This window comes from Coturnix japonica, chromosome 17, assembly GCF_054131305.1.
Source record: "Coturnix japonica strain WE chromosome 17, WE-NBRP24, whole genome shotgun sequence".
NCBI lineage: Eukaryota > Metazoa > Chordata > Aves > Galliformes > Phasianidae > Coturnix > Coturnix japonica.
The window spans coordinates 15,486,355-15,508,789 of NC_140679.1; the positions used below are offsets into that span (position 1 = coordinate 15,486,355).

At 44.9% G+C, this 22,435-nt stretch overlaps 1 protein-coding gene across 4 annotated transcripts in view; it reads left to right on the forward strand.

Moving 5' to 3' along the window:
* The window catches only part of CSMD2 (CUB and Sushi multiple domains 2), a 211,829-nt gene that overhangs the window by 46,262 nt on the left and 143,132 nt on the right, over positions 1 to 22,435 (forward strand). For all 4 annotated transcript variants that reach the window (XM_085518154.1, XM_085518153.1, XM_085518155.1 and 1 more), the window contains exons 4-5: positions 3,705 to 3,817; positions 20,874 to 21,068. In XM_085518154.1, the coding sequence (XP_085374280.1) occupies positions 3,705 to 3,817; positions 20,874 to 21,068 (308 nt within the window). The remainder of the gene's footprint in view (positions 1 to 3,704; positions 3,818 to 20,873; positions 21,069 to 22,435) is intronic.

Below are 22,435 nucleotides of genomic sequence, written 5' to 3' on the forward strand. Positions count from 1 at the left end.
ATTTATGAGCCCTGTGACCATCCCCGGGGACAGTGTTAGTTAATGAAGCCTTTGTCAGTGTCAGAGGTAAGCAGAGGACTCTTGTGGCTTGATGAATTATCCTTGGCTTGGAGAAGGGAAAATGCAGTTGCTTCTTAAGTCATGTTGGCGTGTGGGGGTTGATTGTATCAAGTTGGATTGAGGGCTGTTTGCAAAGGGTAGGTAAAGGTCATGAAAAATGGGGGTGTAGCATTTGTTAGAGGGCAGGAGCTGAAGGGATGCGCTCCATGCTGCCTCAGGAAGAAAAATACATCAGTGTGTTGGGTCTGGTTGAGCTTGACTCCAAAAGAAAAGCAACCTGGTGCCACATATAAATCACTTCTACTGTAGAATTTAAGCATTAGAGGAACTCAAAGATGGTCGCCATCTCTTTCCAATGACTTCACTGCAGCTGTTCTGCAATAAAACACCTACTTGTGGTGATGTCTATGGTGGGGTTGGGTGGCTGTGGTTTAATGCCCTGATCTCTGGCATCTGTTCTTTTATTCCTCTTGACACGGACCATGAAGCCGTCCATGAGGCAGCCTAGTTTGTTAGTCACCCCTGACTTTAAATGAGGTTCTGTTTCTTGCTTTCCTAAGGCTTCAGTTTTTAAACACGGAGCTGTTTCTGAAGGTGGTTTCTGCTGGCAGCAGAATGCTTGCACATTTATTTCATCAAAACTGAGGAACTTAAAACTCTTAGCCTGGGATGAGCAATCTTTCACCTGTTTATAGAGGAAAGGTTGAACATATACAGGTAGTCTCCTTTAAACCAGCGAGTTCCCTCGTAGTTCTGTGGTTACATCAGCCAGCTAACTGAATGCCAAAGACATGAAATTCAATTCCAGGTCAATGGGAAGCAATTGGGCCTTTCTATCTTGGCACCATTTGGTAATGGATTGGCTTTGTAGATCATGAGCTTGCCTCTCCATCACCTGCCTGCATTGGTGAGCAGAAGCTCCATGCTGGAGGACTTGCTATGATTCCCCAACTTGGTTTTCCATAGAGCAACTCATGCTCTGGGGTTCTTCCTCAAGGCAGTCCCTTACACCCAACTTGACTTGAAAATTGTCCTGGGGATAACAAAGGGGGGGGTCAGACCAGCCCACATCTTGTTTTGACTGTATAATGGTGAGCAGACTGGTTCATTTGATGGGAAATCTCTTTAATAGGTGCCTTCAAATTACATGCAGGAAAAAATCACTGAGGTATGGTGTAGTGTAATTTAATGCTGGTTTAAATGATGCGATCCAATGCATTTTCATTAGGTGTTCTGAGACACTTCTCCAGCATTTACGCTTTGAAGGCTGTTGGATTGCCAGCTGCAATAACTATTTTGATTGCAGTCTGAGCTGATGGTGGGCATCCTACCAGAAAAATAATGTGCTCTGTTTTAATTATGGCACCTGCATTCCAAAGTGGGAGCCTGGGTCCCAGTCTGTGATGTTGCTGTTCTTGGTACAGTGGAGCAGGATAATATGCAACAGGTGGAGGTGAGCTCATGTGCAGAGGGGGTTTGGCGCAGTGACCTGCTGTGTGCTTAGCTTAGCAAGTGGTGCTTCTGGCACTGCTTTAGTTTGGTTCCCCACTGTAGGAGCAGAATGAAGCCAATGGAAAACGCATTGCAAAGCTCACACAGTCAGCATTGGCCCCAAGCAACTTAAGGGGATAATGACTCAATAACCCATTTGGCCAGAGGTACAGAAGGAATGGGAGATAATTTGTGCTCTTATTACTGCCCTCACCTTCTTGTTCCAGCCCTTAATGTGAAAACAAGGGACAGTGTTTGCAGCTTTTCTCTCTCTTGTTATTTTATACATCCTTTTTTATTGCCACGCTAAATAACAGTGATGTCAGAATGACTGTTTCATGCACGAGGCTGTTTGGGAATGATTTCATGTTGTCTGCAGACACAGTAGCCATGCCTTGAATTTCCCTGGGCTGCAGGTTTAGGTTTGGGACTGGAGGACACAAAGAGATGGTTGGGTTGGGTTGGGTTGTTTGTTTTTACAAGGTGCCCATGGAAACATCTTCAATCAGTGTGGAATCCATGGGAAGTCTGAGGCCAAACTTCTGCTAGAATGTCATGCCCTTGTGCACAGACCATCCTTTTCTTTGAGCACCCTGTAACTACAAAGCATGAATATATCCTTAAGGGCAATTTTGTTTCAGGTAGTACTTAATTCCCATCATCTCCTCTGGGACTCGTGCACTTGCTTACAGGTAAGCAGACATGTAAATGTTGCCCTGAATTAAAATCAACATCTGCAGAGTGGAGTCATCTCAGTGAATGCTGTGAGCTGAATCCGAGATGCAAAAAACCTGCACTCGGAGAGGACGGATCTGCTAAGAATCAAAAGCCTTTTGGGAGCTGATGGTGCTGGGAATGAAAGCCAACAGGTTCTGTTTTCTGTTGTATGTTCGGAGTAAAACTGGTCTTTGTGTTGCTTGGAGTCTTTGGGCTCTCCATTTCAACTAAGTTGCACAGTAAAACTTTGGCACTCTCCTTTAGTTCTGGGCACAGCAAAACTGTCTGAATCCTAAGAAAAAACTGGAAGCTTTAAATCTGTAATAAACAGCAGCAATTGTTCTTTCAGCTTGTGTAGACAATAGGTTTTATGCTGGGAGCTGGGAAGCATTTCTTTACTGACATCAAATCATCTGCCATCATTGGCAACTGCATGAATTTTGCCAGCAACTTGGACTTTTTTGCTTTAATAAGGTTCCAAAGGCAGAGCGTGTCAGCTTTCATTAGTCAGTTCAATCTGTTTGACATAAATATTTGAATTCATTGAGTTGGGGACAGAGTAAGAACGGTGAAGGAGGTTCATTTACTGTCTCTATAAGTTGGCTGGTGGCAGATTGAAGGAGAAGCTGCTGGGTTGGGACTGGCTGTGCTGGCACCTGGTTGGTGAGGGTACCCCAGTGCTAAGGGTTGTTCAGTGGGAGCTGTGATATAGGAGGTGAATGGAAAAGATCTATATAGATGTACTTTGTAAGGCATCACTTGCCAGCATCTTTCTAATGGGAAAGGAAAAAAGGATGTTACTGCTGTATAGAAGATGTGGGATGAGCATCTGTGTGTGTAAGAAGGATTAGACTTTCTGTTACAGTAGCACGTTTATACCTTATGTAAATCTATTATGTAAATCACCTCTGCCAAGTGTGGGGAGATGGATTATAAGTTATAAAACTGTGATTGTTTGTAGGAAATGTACATTAGTTCTTGGGCTGTGTCAATATAGTAAGAGGGATTTGGTGGCTGCCATCTAATAAAGCATTACAAATAAAGCATTACAAAACAAAGGTTTGTAATAAAATTAACAGTTGCCTTTTAGCTCAGAGTCTGCAAGGGGGAGAGCAGAGACCTGCATATGAGAAGTGGCATTTCTGCAGTGTTCTGCTGGATGGAGAAGTGGCTGAGTAGTTCCATTGGAAAGCCAGGACGGGGTTACAAGCCCAGGATGGGTTTGCCCAGTGTTAGCTGAACAGCTGTATAATCAACTCAACCTCTGCATGCCCCATCCAAAGGAACTGTTAGCCATTCTCTTTCTGGCTCTTGGGATTTCCCAGCCATTTCAGGCTATGCTGTGTTAACCAGGTGGTGGCTGCCCAGCTTGTTGCTGTTGTAGGCAGGTGAAGGGCAGTGCTGGTGAGTGTAATCTTCCTCTTGGTTTCTTCCAGGTTAACAGGTTTCCAGCTGCCTGCTCCTATAGTGAGTACAGGGGTCGTGCTGTCCTTGTGGCTTGTGAGTGACTACGCAGTCAGTGCTCAAGGCTTCCAGGCGAACTATGAAGGTAAGTGCCCAATACATATCTGCCTTGAATTGTATGTGTGTCCTCTAATGGCATAAAGGACGGGTTAACCATGCCTAAATTGGAGTTACTTTTGCGTTAATTATTGAACCTTGAATATTGTCTCTGTCCCTGTAAATGTTTTTCTTTGGAGTCTTAAGATCTCAGCCTTAATGGTAATTTTTGGTAATGAGTCCTACTGGCCAATTACCCAATACATTAAGCCAGGCAGATGCCTTCATTTAGATGATGATTTGATCTCACAGTGTTTTCTGCACTTGACAATTGTTCAGGTTCAGGAGGATTCTGTTTAAATACTCTGTAATTTCTGTTTAAACACTTTGCTCTGCCTTGAGGCAGGGAGGGGAGGTTTATTCCTCCCGATGGTTGTTGTTTCAGCAGGTGATGTGAGCAGCCCGGCACTGCTGTGTTGTCTGGCTCAGAGCAGGCTCTGGTTGTTCACAGGGCAGAGAAGTGATCATTCATGGGACCTCTGGTGGAAGGAAAGTCCATCATTATGCTTGATGAGCAGGACAGCTTGTGGCTCCCAGATTTGGTGACAAAAGACATGAGTTAACATGTAGTTAACTCACAGTACAGGAGGAGATAAGCAAGAGTTTGATAAGAGATACGTGCTCTGCTATAGTGCTATTTCAGCTCATTGGTAATCCACGACTTGGTGAATAGCTCGTGATTCGATAATTCATGCTTAAAGACAGAACAATGCATCAGAGCCCTTTTGGTAAATGGCTCCTTTATGATCTGCTATCAGAGTACACTCATTATTTGCATCCTCCCTGTTAGCAGGCATTGGGAAATGGTAACTAAAGATCTTGGGAAGCCCTTTGTCTAACGGAAGGTAGGAAGGAAATACATATACGGGGACATTGGAGTGATAAGAAAACATTGCCTTTAAGGTGATGTCTGAGAAGCAAAGAAATTGAGGTTGGCTTTATATCAGTAAAGGTCTTCCTTATTTTCCTAATTAGTATGTGTGATGAAGACCATTTATAAGCAATTTATTGGAAATAACAAACATCTGCTTGTATCCCTGTATGTGTTTATTCATTTCTGGCTGCTCCAGAACACACTTAAGCTACGCACTTCAACTAGGAAAGGGAGCACTTGCATGCATGGGTGGCAGGATGCTTCCACTGAGAACATGCAGAGATGCTACAAGAGCAGATGGGCTGGAAGCACATTTCTGAGAGCCTGCAGAGCCCTTTGTGAGCCCCCAGGTATTGCTGGTGCCAGAAGGGCCCTGGGATCTGAGGGCTGCCGTGCTGCATTGCCTGTGCAATGCTGTTAGATATTCCTTAACTCTCCCTTCCTCTGACTTCCTCATCTTTCTTCATTTGGTTTGCCGTGTGTTGCCAGCTTGTTTGTTTTCATTGTCTGATTCCTCCTGCTCTCCAGTCTCTTGATATTTGTTGTGATTCTTTTTGTTTGGTTTTTTTTTGTTTGTTTTTTTTTTTGCTATTGATGTCAACTGTTATTTTTGAAGCCCAGTATAAACACTAAGGATTTTACATTCGTTTTCCTGCTGTGGAAGGCAAACAGGCTGATGTGATGCTTCCCCTGCACAGTCCCCTCCTGATGGAGATGGTGCTGCTGTAGGATGCAGAACCCTATTGGAGGCACTGGGTGACAGCTTTGGGGACATGCTGCTGCTCCGAGCTCTGGCACAGATGTTCTGCAAGGTCTTATGTTGGTCTAAGCCTGTGTTCTAAGTTCCCATGGTGCAAAGTGAGGTCAGGATGGCTCCTTGTCATGCACACTTGCATCCATGGATGTGCAGGTAGCTTCTATATGGTGCAGTGGATGTGGGAAGACCTCACATATGAGGAGACCTGGCTGGATTGGCAGTACTGAGGTGGATCATCTGGAAGCAGAATGGGGGCAACTGCTGTACTGGGGTGTGAATCTTGACCACATTGTCTTGTTTAAAGTATTCCTGGAGACTGAGTAACCACAAATGACCAATGTCTCCATTGATTGCTTCCCCTGAAGGATGTCTGAAACTAATATTAAGGTGCATGCCTGCGTTACAGTGTGAAATTAATTGCAATCACTGCTGCCGCACACCTGATGGATACACAGTGAGCTGGCATTTACAATAAATGGGGCAAGTCTTTTACAATAAGAGGAAATCGATATACATTCCACATCACTTCCTCAATAATACTAATAACGCTTCATGATGAATAGAGGGCGGGTTATTTTAGCTTATTAATGTAGGTATAAAATAACATTACTTTATTATTTGTAAACCATTACCTCTTGGCTGCCTCACTTTAGTACTAAGGGGATGACAGATGGCAGAGGACTTGAGGAAAGGTACCTGAAGCTGCTGTTTATCACATATGACTGAAGAGAGCACTGCTTTAAAGTACTTCTGCCCTGGCTTTGTGCACTGTGGCCACAGAGGTGTTTTGTGGAATCATAGAGTCACTCAGGTTGGAAAAGAACACAAAGAACATCGAGTCCAACCATCAGCCCATCCCCAGCATCCCAATGCTGTGCCTGGGGGTGTGAGCAGAACAAGACTAGGAGGCTTACAAATGATACACTGAGCCCATTGGTGTTCTTTCCCCAAAAGCAAAGTTAATGTAGAAACTCAGGTTCTGGAATGAACTGAGGCATATTGGACTCTGGACTCCTCTGCATCCAAAACTGCTGCGTGATGCAGTGAGATGGAACAGTAGGTGAAGATTTTCCTTCCCAAGACATCGTGTTTGATTACAGCTGCAACAAATTTGATAGCTGCAAACACTGAGAGCCTGATTGAAAAGAAACAATTACGCCTGGAAGAACACTGCTTATTTTAAGAAATTAGAAGCGTTTAAATACAGAGGGAAACAACCCCAAGTAAATGGTACTGTTTTCCTTCGTAATAAATACCCTCCTCTTTCTCAAGCACAAATATTTCATTCTTTAGAGGGTTGTTTGGGGAGCAGTGTGTGCATATTTAGATAATACAGTTTAAAACTGGGTCCTGTCCATCTTTATCCATTGATTTTCCTAAAGTTGGACAATTCCTGTCCCTTGTTCTGGATGTGTTGTCATTGTGCTCCGGGTCTCCCTTTTCCCATCTGTCATTTGACTTCACAGTGGTGATTGCCCCATTCATGGAGGACAACTCGGTCTGATTTCTGTCTTTAAGCACTGAAGGATGCAGAGTTGGTTCAAGCTGTCCAAATCAGCTTCTGGTTGTTCAACTTGAGGCTCCCATAGGGGCAGTGGGAGCTGCCTGGGGGGGTTGTGGTGGCAATGAGGTGACCCTAATTGCACAGGAACTGCTCAGAGCGTTTTCTCCATATGGGAAAATAAACGTCAGGACTGCCAGCTTCGTACTGAATAGGCTGAAATCTTTAAAGCTGTAAAAGGATGTACTTTTTATGCCAATTTTCTTTCTGAGCAAACACCGCGTTGGGTTCATTTAAACATCCAGCTGGGTCCTGGCTCTGTCAGTACCTGAATCATAGCAGAGACACACTGGGTGCTTGGTAAACTTCTTCAGTTGGTGCTTTTCTTTCAGGCTGAGGCAGAGGAACATGAGTCCTGCATCAGAGCACGGGTTAACCCTTGCTCTGGTGGTAGAGGGAAGGATGGAAGCTTAAGGTATTGCTCTAAGTTTGCTGTTGTCGAGTTAGAGTGGTGGATGAGGTCAGACTGAAGGCAGCTCATGGGCTGATCCGCTTCCAAAAGTGATTTAAGCCAAATGGAATTAGTAATGTTTTAAATATGATCTAAATGCCTACCCGAGGTCTGAATGCAATTCAGCTAATCCGTTTTAAAAATAATTTGCTAATTTTTTTTTTTTTTTTTAATACGTAGCCCACCATATGGAGAAGCAGTGAAGTAGCAGAGGACAGCAGCAGATGAACCAGAAGTTTTCATCTAATTCTAATTGCTCTATTAGAGTTTATTTTGCTGCAGTAACTCACTTAGAGCGCTCAAGCCAGCCAAAAAGATCAGCAGCTGAGATCCTTGGTTGGCCATGCTGGCTCTGTGCACTTCTCAGTAGTACTTAGTGGGTTCACGGCTAAATTGACTTGTTTGGGTCACACTGCTGTTTCCCAGTGGCTTGAAATGAACTGATAGATTTTAAACTAAGCCAGGCATCTCCAAGCTGCTGTTGTTCTGGGGGTTCATAGCATTGCACTTACAAATGCATTCGGAGAGCGGTGCCAAACTGCAGCTCCTCAGCACACCGTGTTGTGCTTTGCTTCCTACTTGTGCACTGTTGGTATTTTGGAGTACATGATAAACCAAGGCACCAAACGTGCTGTAAGGCAAAGCAGTATTGTCAATAACATTGAGTGACGGGGTTGTTTTATGCAGCGTAGCGACTAGAAAGAGAGGTTGCTTCATAATTAGATTTTAAGCATAGCATCGGATTTATTCTGTCTCCAATTAAGTGTTTTCTATAAATGCAAAAGATGTGCTTGGCAATAGGTTTACATATTGTATGGCTTCAGATTTTTGTCTGCTCTTTGGAACGTGTCCAGGATTTCTCGACTCTGTGGCTGCGTCCCTGTTTGTCATCAGCTGTTCGCAATGTGCAACTACTGTTTCATTTAATGTACCATATGCAGATTGCACACAAGTGATTTGCATACAATCATAGAATCGTTGGGACTTGGATGAGACCCTTACAGGTCATCTGGTCCAACTCCTCAGCAGCAAACAGCGATGCCCACAGCTCTGTCAGGTGCTCGGATCCCCTCCAGCCTGCCCAGGCTTCCTGCAGCCCCTCTCTTCTGACCTGTGCCAGCTCCATGGAGCTGCTGGCAGCCTTGCAGGGATTTTGTTCCTTTGAGGAATCGGTTGTTTGTTTATTTTCTGATATTCAGGATGTGATATTTTAGACAAAAAGCTGCTTTAAAAAGGACAGAACGTGAGCACAGGAGCAGAGGGCTGAGCTCCCCTTGCTGTATGCATTAACACAGAGGGCAGGGCACGACCCATTCATTGAGTTTAACTATGTCCAAGGTGAATAACAGACCTTGCAATGAGGGCTGGGTGTTTCTTGCAGCCAGCAGGACTCACCTCAGCACCCAGCATTGCAGCTGGGCCCCCTTTATTCCAATTGAAGCACACCCCCCCCAAGGGAGCTGGGGTAGGAAAAACCAACCTTCCTCTTCTTTCCCTTTTTAACTATACAAAAGATTTTTATTGCTTAAATGAGCTCCCAGCAAGTCTGCCTTAATTTACTACTAATTGATTTTAAGACTTGAAAGCTGTGGAGCTCATTAGCATTTGCTGACTCAGCGCCAGCCCTCCCCTCCTGCACACCAGAGCATGCAGTGAGATATTGACCTGCGTTGCTGCAGCACTAAATGAAGTCGAGAGCATATTAAATGTCTCGTATTGGTGTTTGATTTGCATATGCAAATGAGATCAATCAGTGCAGACGCAGGAGGGCAGAAATAACGGGCTGCAAATAGGATCCTGCATTAAGCGTGTAGACAAACATCGAGTGATGCTTGTTCAGTTACAAGGTGGGGTCACTTTGCTGTCAAGGAGTTCCCACTGTTCTCCCCTAACTGTTATTGGCGATAAGTGTGTGGAAGTGCAGCAAAAAGAACTGCAAGATCTTCTATTGCCTCTGCTTTGGTGGTGGGAGGTGCTGCCAGACCTGTGGTGCTGGGCAGGAGCTGAAAGCAGCACCTCAAGGAGCTGCACATCCCCATAAGGGTGTTTGGGAAGGACTCAGATCCATGCTCCCTCTTGGCAGACCTTAATTTTCCTCCCCTCTTGCTCCCCCCGCCCCCTTTTTCTTTCCCCCTTTGCATATAATAGAGCCATTTCTTTTCAATCAGGGAATCTATTTGCAGAACATGTAGTTGTTAGATGCGTTTGGTTTTGTTTCAGCATACATTTCCATAAAAAGTCACCACTAATGAGCTGTGCGAAAATTGCAGACTTGCTGCCAAGGCAATTTGGTTAAAAGGCTTGTCTGTCCTTCCTTGCCATTCCATCGTGCCCAGGGATGGCTGTGATGGCAATGAAGGGGGGAGGTGAAGCCTGGGGGTGCCTCTCTGTGCTCTGAAGAAGACCCATTGCTGCTATTGCTGCCCCTGCTCTGTCTTATTTGATGTGTGGTGGTGGATTTTCCTGTCGTTATAAGATGCATTGGCCAATTTGTAGTTACAACCCACATGAGGAGTTTTTGGTCGTTTTATCTCCCAAATTGATGACTGGTGAAATTCAGTTGATTGAAAATCAGAACCAGTTCCTTTTCTGGATTTTGGTGTAGGGGACTCGACCTGAACCCAACATCTGCTCTCCATCACTGTCTCTCTATACAATGACGTTCCCAAGGGCAGAGGTCTGTGTTCACAATCTGAGCCATTTTCCATATACTTGAAATCAGGGTACCTTACTGTACTTCTTGAGCCCAACGAGGTTACATTTAAGGGGTTATCATATTTTAATTTGCTTTGAGGATGTTGCACACAACTCCATGCACTGCTGCAGGGGATGGAGCTCTTGGTCACTCCAGGATCTGTTGCTTACACCAAGAGCAGAGGTTTGGACATGAGTCCAGTCAGAGCTTCTCCAGCCTGGAGGTATTCCTCAGACCTCAGGATTTACAGAGGGGTTGGTTCAGCTCTTCTGGTTGAGCAGCTTACCAGCTGGTTCTATTGTGGAGATGGGGGGAGCTGTTCCTTGGCTAAAGGGCTTGTTTTGTCTCTCCTATGTGAGCTGAGACTTTGGCAAGAATCCTCACCTTAAACTGCTTACAGTGGTCTCTAATGTTTTTTTTCTTTAGTGGGATAAGTGTTCAAATGTCTCCATCCCAATTTAAGCCTGTGAATGTCCCTTCTGATACGCAGATTGGATTGACTTTAGAAGAACTTCTATGGGGAACAGCTGAAAATCCAGGCTAAAGCTGTCTATATGCAGCAATTTAGATATGGAAAATTAGCTTTAAGCTTAGCATTCTCCATTAGGAGGAGGCTAGCTGACTTTTGATTATGCAGGCAAGGCAATTACTGCAGGGGGAGAGGAAGGAGGTGGTTGGGCTGACCAGCCTTGCTTTTAGCAGCTTGCCCTGATCTGAACTTGTTATTCATAGCAGCAATGGCTGGGAAACAGAAAACAGTTTGCAGAGAGGCTGGGGGGAAACTTGGCTGAGTAACAGAAAACCTATCCCACAAAATCCTCTGACATGTGCTGATTGCATCTAAGCTCCTGAGAGACATCTCCTCTCAATCCGTTCAAATCTACCCACTCTGTGGATGGTGATTCCTTTCCCTTTTCTTTACCAGGTGGTATTTCTTTACAGTTTTGAGATTAAAATGTCATCTGTCCAAGCAGAACCTGACTAGAGCATAGAAACAGTTTGCTGTCTCGCTGGGATCGCTCAGCTCTCCTTAAACCTTAAGCTTTGGCTTTTGGTTTTATTGCAAAGGGAAACTGGGAGGGCCCCATCAGTTCAGGGAGGCAGGACATGGGATGGCAGCAGTGGGGGATGGAGGAGTTTCCTTTCTGTGTGCTTGTGGAGCTGAGCAATGTGAAGCAGAAGGCATTGAGGTTGGGTGAGGGTCTGATCCAACACGAGATCAGCATCATGGCACCATTGACTCTCCTAGAGACCAGGACAGGAGTCTCCTTTTGTTGCCTGATTTACTGTTTGGAGTAGGAAAGAAGCACGTCTTAGAGTAAGAGGCTTATGTGCATGTATTCAGCTACACAGTGTACCTTCAGGAATGCTTAAATACCAAACGGCTACTCCTATGTGCAGCACACCTTTTGGTTTAGGTTTTGATCGACTCATATAGAGTGAATCCTTCTTAATTCAAGTTAAATGAGTATTTAATTAACTTATCTCTGTTTCCAGAAGCGAATGCACATGCCACATGGTGATCTGTGCCTCTGATTACTGTGCATTCTCACCTTGACTCATGTTTTGATTCAGAAAGTGCTGTGATTAGCTGGCAGCCATTAGAGATTGGGAAAAAAAAGAGCCCCAAATAGCATCTGTGGACTAAAATTTTCTCCTTCAGATTTACTGTTTTCCTCATGTCCCAAGAATCAGCTGCCTTTACAGTCTTGTTATTGATTACTGTGGAACAACAGGTAGAGGGGAATGTGTTTGTAATTTGTGTTAGGCAAATGCCATATAGAGCTCGGCAAAGCTGAACAAAAGCAGTGCTGTCTTCAGCCCCACTTTGCTGCTCCTCTCACCCTTCAGGCCAGTGTGTGGCTGGAGATGGAGCTGCTAAAGGCTGCTCCCATTGCTCTGTGTTTGTGGATAAGGAAGGTCATGATGGCTTCATGCTATTGAGTCTTCCATCTCAACCACATCCTGCTATTACAGAGCAAAACCAATGATTATTCAAGCACAGAAAGGCTCGTTGTTATTATTATTATTCATAAGAATAGGGCCTGTCAATCAGTAATCCTTGAAATGTGGAGCAAAATAAATACAACCTGGCTTTGTCACTGTGTGGATGTACTGATGGATCTGGTTCGTGTTTCTTTGCAGCAGAGCTGTACCAAGCCTTGGAAAGGGTGTTCTGTGTCTTGAAGATACGAGAGCTTAGTAGAAAGCAATTGTTGGATTGCTTGTTCTTTAAAAAACAAACAAGCAGCAGAACTGCCAACACTGAGAGCTCAGCTCAGTGTGCTTGTGTGATGCCATCCTGGTGGGTTAGAAGGCAAAGGAGACAAAACCCAACACCCAGCCCTTACAGATTGTTTGATCTTGTCCTCATTTGTTCAGCTGCTTCATCCATTCCTTAACACATCGGCTTGTCTGGTTCTTTGTTATTTATCCTGGAGGGATGGCAGTTGCATCTTTGTGTTTCTGTGCCAGCAAAGATGGAGCACATGCAGACAAATGGGACGCGTGTGGCCATGGCCTTTGGCTGCAGCCCAGCACGTGCAAGGTGTGCTCTGCAGGTCGCTGCTCCATCCATCCATACAACATCACGACTCGGTTACAGGCAGCCCATGAGCTGATTCTTTATTTTTAGCTCCCCACCAAAGCAAACGAGCTGCAGAAGGATGGATAGGGTAGATACCATCTGAAACATGCACACTGTGAGGTCAGCTGCTTGCTTTGATCGGCTCGGAGATGGTGTTTTCTCCAGGCTGACACAGCTGTGATAGTCATTTGATTATTCTCGTTATTTGCATGAAAATTATAACTACTTAGCTGATAAAGTCGCGGCGGCTGCCTCCTGCCCCTGGGGAAGTGCTGTGCTGTGCTTTATCTTGGAGATTTCATAGAGATCTCATCTGCAGAGATATCACTGAGCACTTGGGTTTATCCCTTTGTGCTTTTCCAAGGCTTCCCCTGCCCCACCAGCCCCGCTCTCACAGAGCTTTACTTCGTGCTGCCTTCATAACAGCTTGTTTTTAGTTTAATAGAGGAGTCTACAACATTGGCAGTGAGCGGTGTTTTATAGTGTTGGTATAAATCTGATGGCTGTCTTCTGATGGTTCAGGTTATTGTAACTGGGTATTTCTGCATTGAGCATTACTGAATCCAGGTGGCAGATCACAGCCTTTCTCCTCTGCACATCCCACCAGGCTGCTTTTTCTTTACCAGAAATCCCCCTCCCAACACCCTGCATCAACTTCTGGCCCTTCGGTCTATTGAGATGTGCCAAAGCTGCTTTTGTTACTAAGGAGACAAAAAATTAATCTAGTATTTAGGATCCTCAGCTCCTCTTTGCATCCAACTCTAACTGGGAAACATGAGAGTTCACTCAAAGTGCTTCTTTCTGCCAAGGAGATATAAATACCCATTGCTGCTTCAGTGCTATGGCCCATGTTCTTGATGATCAGCAAAGGAGGACGGAGTCTGGCAGTTCTGTCATCGCTTCCATAAACCACTGAGATATCTGGAAATTTCCAGCTTAGCATAAAAAGCTCAAGAAAGGAAAGAGGTGGGTCTAAACAAGCATAGAAACCTGGGTTTGTGCTCATGAGGAAGTCTCTAGATAATCCCACCTTTGGAGGTGGCATGAAGTAACTCCAGCATTACCTGTAGCTCTTCAGGAGGGCACTTTGTGTCAGGGATTCCTCTTTGTGTGTTTATTGGTGCTGCTGAGATCCAGACCACAGAACTACCTTGAAATTAACCTTCCAGACACTGCAGGGCTTTCTCAGTTCTGCCAACCGATGCAGAGAACCTTTATGCTAATTAAAATCTCTTGCTGCCTCTGATCTCGCTATCATCGTGTTCCTCCCACGTAACCTCTCATCCTATAAAATTAGAGCAGCCTTGCAGAAACACACAGTGGGAGGAAAATGAGTTTTTGGTAGCATATTTCATATCGTAATCTCATTAGCAGTTGTGCTCTACTGTGACTACATGATGGAGTTGTACATGTGTGCTCCTTTGGATGCGTTTTGTCCTCCAGAACCTTCATTTGCTCCTGGTTTTGTGGCAGTGCTCTGGGCTGCCTGCTGAGTTCAGGATGTGTAGAGATGAAGAGGAATCAGGAGTGAGTGCTGTGCTGTGGCATTGAGTTGGATGGAGGATTTCCCCCATCTAAGTAAGCAAAGCCTGCACTGCCATCATGCAGCTCAGGGAGGGTCCCAGTGCAATTACGGACCCTTTGCAGGTGCTGTCTGAGTGACAGACGGGCAGCTTGTTTGTTGTGCCTTTTGGGAGCTTAGAGAGCATCTGTAGCAGGGAAAGGTAGCAAAAGAATGATGTTATTCATTCTGTTTCAGTGACTTTGCAATCGGTAGCTTGGTTTACATATCAGATGATGACTTTTCCAACCTGGGGTCTGGAATCCAGCTTAAAATAAGCTCTCACCTCTCAGTGTGCATTGTCACAACCTTTTGTGTTATTCATGTGAGACCGATGGGACCAGAAATGAATACACTTAGGCCAATAGGAGGTTTCTTTTTCTGATCTTGTGATGGTTTTCTTCTGGCTTGTTGTACAGCAGCTTCCCTGGTTTCAGTAAATCCTTGCTGTGTTTCCAGAGGAGCTGCTGGATGCCTTTAACCATCACTTCCAGTCGCTGCTGCCAGCAGTGGATGGGGAGCAGTGCTCCATGCCTTGTGGTCCCAATGGGTTGGGGTTTCCCCCTTTAAAACAGCTTATGAGATGCTGAAGCTGTCAGAGCAGCGTCTGGGAAGCTTCCAGTATTGCACTGAACAAATGTAACCCTCAGCAGTTGCTCTGATGGAGGCCAACAGAAGCGTTACAGTGCGGAGTTCATTACTGAAAGGATACTTATATAACTTTCTCCCTCCTTTGTGGCAGGCCTGTAACTTCTATAAAAGCAAACCATGTCCTGAATGCCTTTTAAGATGTCAGCAGGAGACAGGACTGAGAATTGGCCATAATCCTGAATATGCGGCAGTTGAGTCCAGCGGTTGCTTTGTGCTTTTTAAGAATGGGAAGGTTTAATCCCCAACCAAAGTAGCCTTTTTCTGCTGCTGCTCAGATCTTTAGCTTGCATAAGCCACAGTCCTGCTGTTCTGCTTTGGAATTTATTTAATAGCTCAGTTGTTTGGACATGATTAAAAACGTAATGAATGGAATGAAGCAGTAATAAGATGAACAGCTCATAAAGGACTTCAGCCTAAAAATATCCGCTTCAGCACAGCTACTGGAGGGAAGACTGTGGCTGCAGTCATAGAAAAGTCCACTGCATGAATCTCTTAAAAGTTTTAATGTGTTGCTGCTGAGCACAAGGCCGACACATCACCTCTCTGCTGCATCGTTTTACCCTGTTTTTTCCACTCCAGTGTCACTTTGGCTCCATTGCTTTCCTTCTGAGTTCCCAATGCACATCCCTGGAGAACAGGGGATTTTCTTTAGGTTGAATTGCACATCATATATGGAATTGCACCTCAGCTGTGTAAATACTCCTTTTCCAGTGCAAGGATTGGAAAGGGTCAGACATCCACACCTTCTTGGATGTGTGGTTATGTTCAAACTGATTCAGGATGGTCTTTCTCTGAGCAGATTTGTGCTGCTAAGGCCCAGACATTCACCTTTAATATATATCAATGCATATGTTTGCTCCTAGTGATGGAGCAGGATTCAGATTGAGATGCTGAAATCTTATTCCCCAGTTCCCAGTCCTCTCTCTTTCATTAATGTGTTCTGAGTGTCCTTTAAAGCAATCTTGTATTGTTTCCATGACAATATTTATACAATAGATGCCTTTCATGCAGCACATCTATGTGAATTCTTCCTTTCTAGCACCTCTTTGTATTCACTCCTGGTATATGTGAGGACTCCTTAAGGCGTCTGTCCATCACACTGCTCAGGATTGGCCTTAGGTCAGCAGCCTCCATCAGCCCAACCTGTGCTCAGCAAAGTGTTTGCAGTGAATGAGGGGCATTTTTGCTGTGTATAACAGAAGGGCAGCACTGTTCCTTGTTCTTGCTGGGCCTCAGCAGGTTTCCCTTCATCCCAGCCTTGTTTTCCCTAACTGGAACTGGAGCTACATAGCTCTGCTGAGGGTACAGTGAGAGCCATGAGCTGTTTCTCTGGCTGAGGTCTGAGCGATGTTTGGTTGCTGTTGCAGTGACAGAACTCTTCTCCATCCCTCTCAAACACCCACACCAGAAAAAGGGCTCTGAAGTGATGTCTGTGATCCGACGTGGCAGCAGGCTGTCCATGTCCCTGCAGGTCGTGTCAGCTGTGATTTCTGGCTGGTGGTGGGGTGGTTTTTTAGGTTTAATTGGTCTTAAGGGCACTACCACCGCTGCCTTCCCTGCCTGCCTTAATGTCAGCTTGTGTAAGTGCCCTTTTAGTGGCTGTGTCATAGGCTGGGATGTGTGCGTGATCACTTTAGCTTTGTTTCCAGAGAAGAGGGTAAACTCGCCTTTAGATATATTTTTAAAATCATCTACTACTGCAAATTAATGGTGCACCTGTAGTGCTAAAAAGCAGAAAGCTTCACAATTAATGCAGCTCTGTTACGGCATCATCTTCAAGCCATGTTTGCTGGTGATCAGTGAGTGCTGTGCACTCAGCTCAGCAGTCCTGGCTGCTTTTGCTATTGACTCTTCTACTCAGCAGTTTAATATTTCACCTTCCCAGCTTTCAAGGGCATTTCCCTTGAGCTGCAGTTTCACCTCTTTGGTTGGCTGATGTGCTGCTCTGAGGTTTTGGTCCCAGTTTGTCATGTCTGCAGTGTTGGCCATCGTGTAGCATTGAGTAGCCGAGCTTCCTGAAGAAGCATAAAAACACAGGGCTGTGCAGGTAATAAATTAGCAAACAAATGATGAAGTGGTTTAAGCATCCTAGTTGGTCCTCTGAGGGCTCAATGAGCTGCTGATGTGGGTTGGGTGGGAGCTGCTGAGTGGGGCTGTGGGTGTGCAGGGTGTGGGGTGATGCCCAGGATGGGCGCCTGATTGCTGCTATGAAATATTTATTGGAACAGATGTAGTTGGCTACGGTTCCTGTTTCTGGGTAATCAGCCAATAGCCAGAGAAGATCAATACGCAGATAAACAATGCAGGCTCTATAGTTGGAAGTGGCTTTTTTTAACGGAACAAAGATCGTTCTCTGTCCAGGGATGGTCTCCAGCAAAACTCAGAGCGGATCAACACTGGCACCCAGTGTCTGGATAGGAGAGGGCCAAGTCTCTCCCACGTCTCCCGAGGTACTGCTTGTTTCCCTAGGAATGGTCAACCTTAGTTCAGGGAGGAAGAGAGGACACAAACACAGAGCCACCCTCCTGCTCCCTGGAGAAGTCTTTTCAGGTTGCTCTGCAGCTGGCAAATGCCAGTTCAACGAAGCCTTTAAACATGCACTTAAATCCATTCCTGCTAAGCAAAAAACACTTAACCGCATACTTTAAATTAAGCTTGTGTTCAAGTGTTGCTGCACGGAGAAGCAGCAGGGCTGGAACATGCTCACAAAGATGAGCACGTCCTCAAGTGCTTGTTGATGAGGCTGCTGATGCAGGGGAGCATCATGGGCTGGGATGATGGGGGTAGAGGATGAGGTCTGTGTCCCAAACTGGATGATCATTGTGGTCCTTTTCAACATAGGCCATTCTATGATATGATGTGTTGGGAGCCCCAAGGGCTGCTGCTGCTGCTGGCTGCTGGTTTCTATATGGGTAGGGGTTTCACGACTGATCTCATTGCTTTCATGTTTTGAATCTTGTGCCATTTCTGCAGTGGGGTGATTAATCAGATCTGAAGCACTCTCAGCTCTTTCTCGATGCTCCGGGAAGTTGTGCTGGGGTTGCTGTAGTGCATTGCAGGAAGGGAAATTGAAAACTGAAAATGAATTTCCAAAAAAGCCCTAGAACTACTACAGCAAAGGAGATGGATGATGAATCATTCTGGTCTGTTATTATCCAGAAGTAACTATCTAGCTGTTTTTTAGTGAACAAAGAAATATTAGAGGGAAAAAATAGTTTCCATTTAGCTTTATCTCTGTTGGCAGTACTGGAAATGAATCATGACATAAAAAAGGATAAAATGAAATGAAGAAGATACCATTTATTTCCTTTTTTTCTGTAGCACATACTGGACATGCATTCTGAAGGTTGCAACTCTTCAGAGGTAAAACAGATTGCACTGAGACATTGGTGGGATGTACTGGAGGTTGGTGGAAGATGAGCCCCACAGTTATGGGGTCCATCACTGGGTTTGGGTGCTGTGACATACCTTCATTTGGGAAGTGCAGTCAAATAGAGACCTTAGAAAGGCACATTGGAGATGAGCTTTGGGAATTAGTCTTGGCTGAGCCAACTGGTTTAGGTCAATGGTTTTGTTATTTCGCTTTGTCTGCACAGCATCCTTTCATGGGGCTTTATCAATTATTCCTGCTGTAGTGGCTGCACTCAGGAGCTGTAAGTGCCTGCTCTGGCATTGGCTTGCTTTGCTTGTTTTTTTTTCTCAGCTCAGGAATGAAAATCAGTTTTGAGTGAGGAGATGATGTATGATCTCATATTGTAAAAGTTGTGCTCCTTGATAAGATTTCAAGGTTACAACAATGATAGCATTGAAATATCTGCCATAAACTACCGTAGATGATTCAAGCAATAAAAATGTTCCTCTTAGCTATGTAAATAGGGTAATAGACTGGAATGTGGTAGCTAGATGTGTTAAATGTTGGGGTTGGTTTATATTCAAACAATACAGAGAGAAAATAGAGCTGCAGAAGCAGGGAGGATTCCTATTCTGAATGGTGAGCAAGGTAGGGATGGGTCTGAGTGCTTGTTTGAAAGCACCTGAGCTGGTAACGTAACTCTTATCAGTGGGATGAGAAGCATCTCTGGGTCTTTTGCCTGTTTTTCCTGACAAAAAGCAGCCTGTGGGGTTTTAGGAAAGGCTGATGTAATTAGCCTGAATTTATCTTGATGGTGGGATGCTGTCCAAGGATGCGTTGAGTCACATCTAATGACTTAAAAACTACTAATTAATTTCGAATGAACTGGAACGGGGAGACGTGGCTTGATGTGAGTGTTAGGATTTGAAAGCTTCTGATGTTGGGACTTGTCAGTGCAGTGATCCCGGGTTAGGGGCTGAGAAAGGGCAAAGCCAAATGGGCTTCAAAGTGGAAGACAGGGAATGGTGTGAAGCTTCTGATGGGTTTCTGTTCAGTCCATGCTGCCATTATTACCCCATGGCCAGGGTTCCTCTGCAGTGTCAGCTTAGGGAGTGCCTGGGATGCTGGTGTTTATGGTTTGAGGTGCAACTACAATGGAATAACCCTATTTCCTCTCCTCTGACATAAAATAAGGTAAAGGTTTGGCAGCCTTTCAAATCAAGACAAATAAAATAAACTGTTCTATATTCATCATGGAAAGCAACAGACTTTGCTACAAAATGACTAACAGGACATTCTATTCATCTGCACCAATCTGGTCTGTGGCTGCATTCATTTCCATACAATCACTGGAAAGTATTATGTTGATTGCCAGGAACAAAGCTTTTATGGGGATGAAAAAAAATCCGTGCTACTAATCTACAGTGGAATTGGTAAATGGGTAAGACAAAGCTTTAATAATATTATTCTGTGCGACATCTGATGTAAATAATACAGTTCTATTAATCTCTCAAGCAATCAGAGTCTGGCTGTTAGAGGCAGCCAAGGATGAGCAATAATATTATCTCTTCTGAGGAACGTTGGAGTAGAATTGCAAATCCTTTGCTGCCAACACAGTTGCTGCCCCAGCTTGGTGAGTTGGGGTTGGCCCTAAATCCAAGGCACCTGCATCCCTTGCTGGGCTCCTAGGGGCACCCTGGGGGCTTGGGATCCCATCTTGAGCTCTGTTGTGGGGCTTCGATGCAGCTGGGCTTCCTCAGGAGCACACGGGGAGGTGCACATCACCAACTCATGTTTGTGGTGATGGATTGGTCCCCTGTGTGCAGACCTCAGAGCATCCTCCTGTGGCAGCTGGCTCTGCTGCTGTTGTTAACCTGGGAACCAACTCATTCAGCAGCCCCATTAAATCCAGAGCCAGCAAGGAGTTAATATTGCCTCCCCCAAAGGCACGTGTGTGCTGTCTGTCCTGCAGTGCAGTGTTAGTTAGTTAAGGCAGCCAAACGAAGCAGAATTTTTTAAATGAGATCCTGTTTTTTAAGTATGATTTGAAGATACGATGCAGGTTGGGGTTGTCTGACTCTCCACAGTTCATTAACACGGGAGCAGCCAGTGTTAGAGTGACTTTTAAAACTGATAGGTCTTTATTTATAGCGAAGTTCTAGTCATTAATTTGAAAGGAACGAAGCATGAAAACCAAGAATTGGGTTCATTTTATATTTTTAAAGTGACGTTGGTAATTTAATTAAACTGGAGCTTTTGGGATCATTATAGAAAATGAAACATTAGTTCTGCACTGCTTTTCAACCCGTCTGACCTGTTCCATAGCGTAGCAGTTGTAAAGGCTGCGTGGTCACTGTTGTTCTATGTGAAGTTGTTGCTGAACACAGAACTGTGACTGGTGACCATCACCAGCTCATGACTTAAGTTCAGTTGTGTGGTTATTTGCTCTTATGTTTTAAGCAATAAATTCACTTAGAGATGAGTTCTGCGTTCCCCACCTGTTAATGCCTCTTTCCTACTGCCCTGTCCCTAACTAGAATCACCTTCCTTTGCCAGTTCTACCCAGTGACACATGTGGGAACCCAGGCAGGCTGCAGAATGGTGTCCAGCAGGGAACGACGTTCAGCATTGGGGACAAAGTGAGATACAGCTGCAACCCTGGCTTCTTCCTAGAGGGCCATGCGCTGCTCACATGCCAATCCAGCATAGAGAATGGAGCCTCCTGGGATTTTCCTCTCCCCTTCTGCAGAGGTAAAGTGCCATCCTTTCTTCTGAATTGGGATTTAATGACCTGTTTGGGGTTGGGAAAAACTTCATGGACCGTAAGTTTGATTTAAAAGAGTTGCGAGCTAAACATGATGTAGTTGATATTGAGGTTCCTTTTTATTGGATTCCCTAAAGCTGCCGGGATTTGGGTGACTAATGGGAAGGTTATGAAGTGCTCAAGGTATTCAAAATGCTGCACCGCTGCTTTAACTCCAATTTCTTTGTTTAAATAGAGGCCAAAAAAAGCCAACCAACCAAAAAGCCCCAGCAGCCGCATTACCCATTGCAATAAGGCACCTTGATAAGATAGTGCATTCTTCTGGATCAAATACTGGGAAATTTAGACTGATTTTCTGCTCTTCCCCCCCATCCAATCTCAGGTCCCCTTCAGAAGTCTTTTTGCCTATAAAGAGATGGGAGTTTGTGCAGATGTGCTGTGGGCTGCAGCCTCCAACAGGGGAGATGAGTTGGGGGTGATACCTGGGCATGGTTGTGCAGCTTTGATTCCTTTATCAGCACAGAGAGCTTCCTGCTAATGCTCCTGAGCCATGAGGGACTGGCAAGGCTGTAAATATACAAGTGTCTGTGTTGTTTTACCAGAACAGTTGCTGCTGCTTTCAAGTCTTTTCCCCCTCAATTCCTTGTGTACTTCAGCAGAGCATCTTCTATTGATTCTTTTTATTGACTCTGCTTGTGCAATCAATTAGCAGTTCTAAGCTGGAGCATAAATCTTGAATTTTAAATGGACAAATATTGTTTGCTCGGCGTGTTTTCTTTAATGCTTTCTTGAACGAGTTGCACAGCAGGGATGCGTGCAGCATGGTGTGTTTCTCCTCTGCTTACCTGCTGCTTTGGAGCCAAGGGCATCAGAGCCCTGGAGGTTCACCCAGCCATGCTGTGCTGCAGAGGGACAGCTGCCATTGCCACCTCAGTGTCACTGCTTATGAGTCTGTGCTTTTCCTTTGAATCACTGTCACCTTAAAAACAAACAAAGCAATGAAGTTGAAAACAAACAAAAACAGCTGTGAAGTGTGTGTACCTGTGCCTGCATTCAGCTTTGAGAGCACACAAGGCAACCAGTGGCCTTTTTAGAATGGATTCTGTGCTTGAATGGATCTATGTATCCTTCACCTCTCTCCAAAGGAATTGTGCCATCTTCCCACAGCCCAGCTATTATTCAGGTATTTGTGTAGTAGTTTGCAATAAGGGAAGGATTAACTTCTGACCCCAGCAGGTGTTGAAGTACTGAAACGTGAAGGTTGGCATGGCTGTAATTTCAATGCGATGCAGATGGAGTAAGGACCATCCCTTCGTTTTTTGCCTTGCACTGCCAAGCTCAATTTCAATCTTAA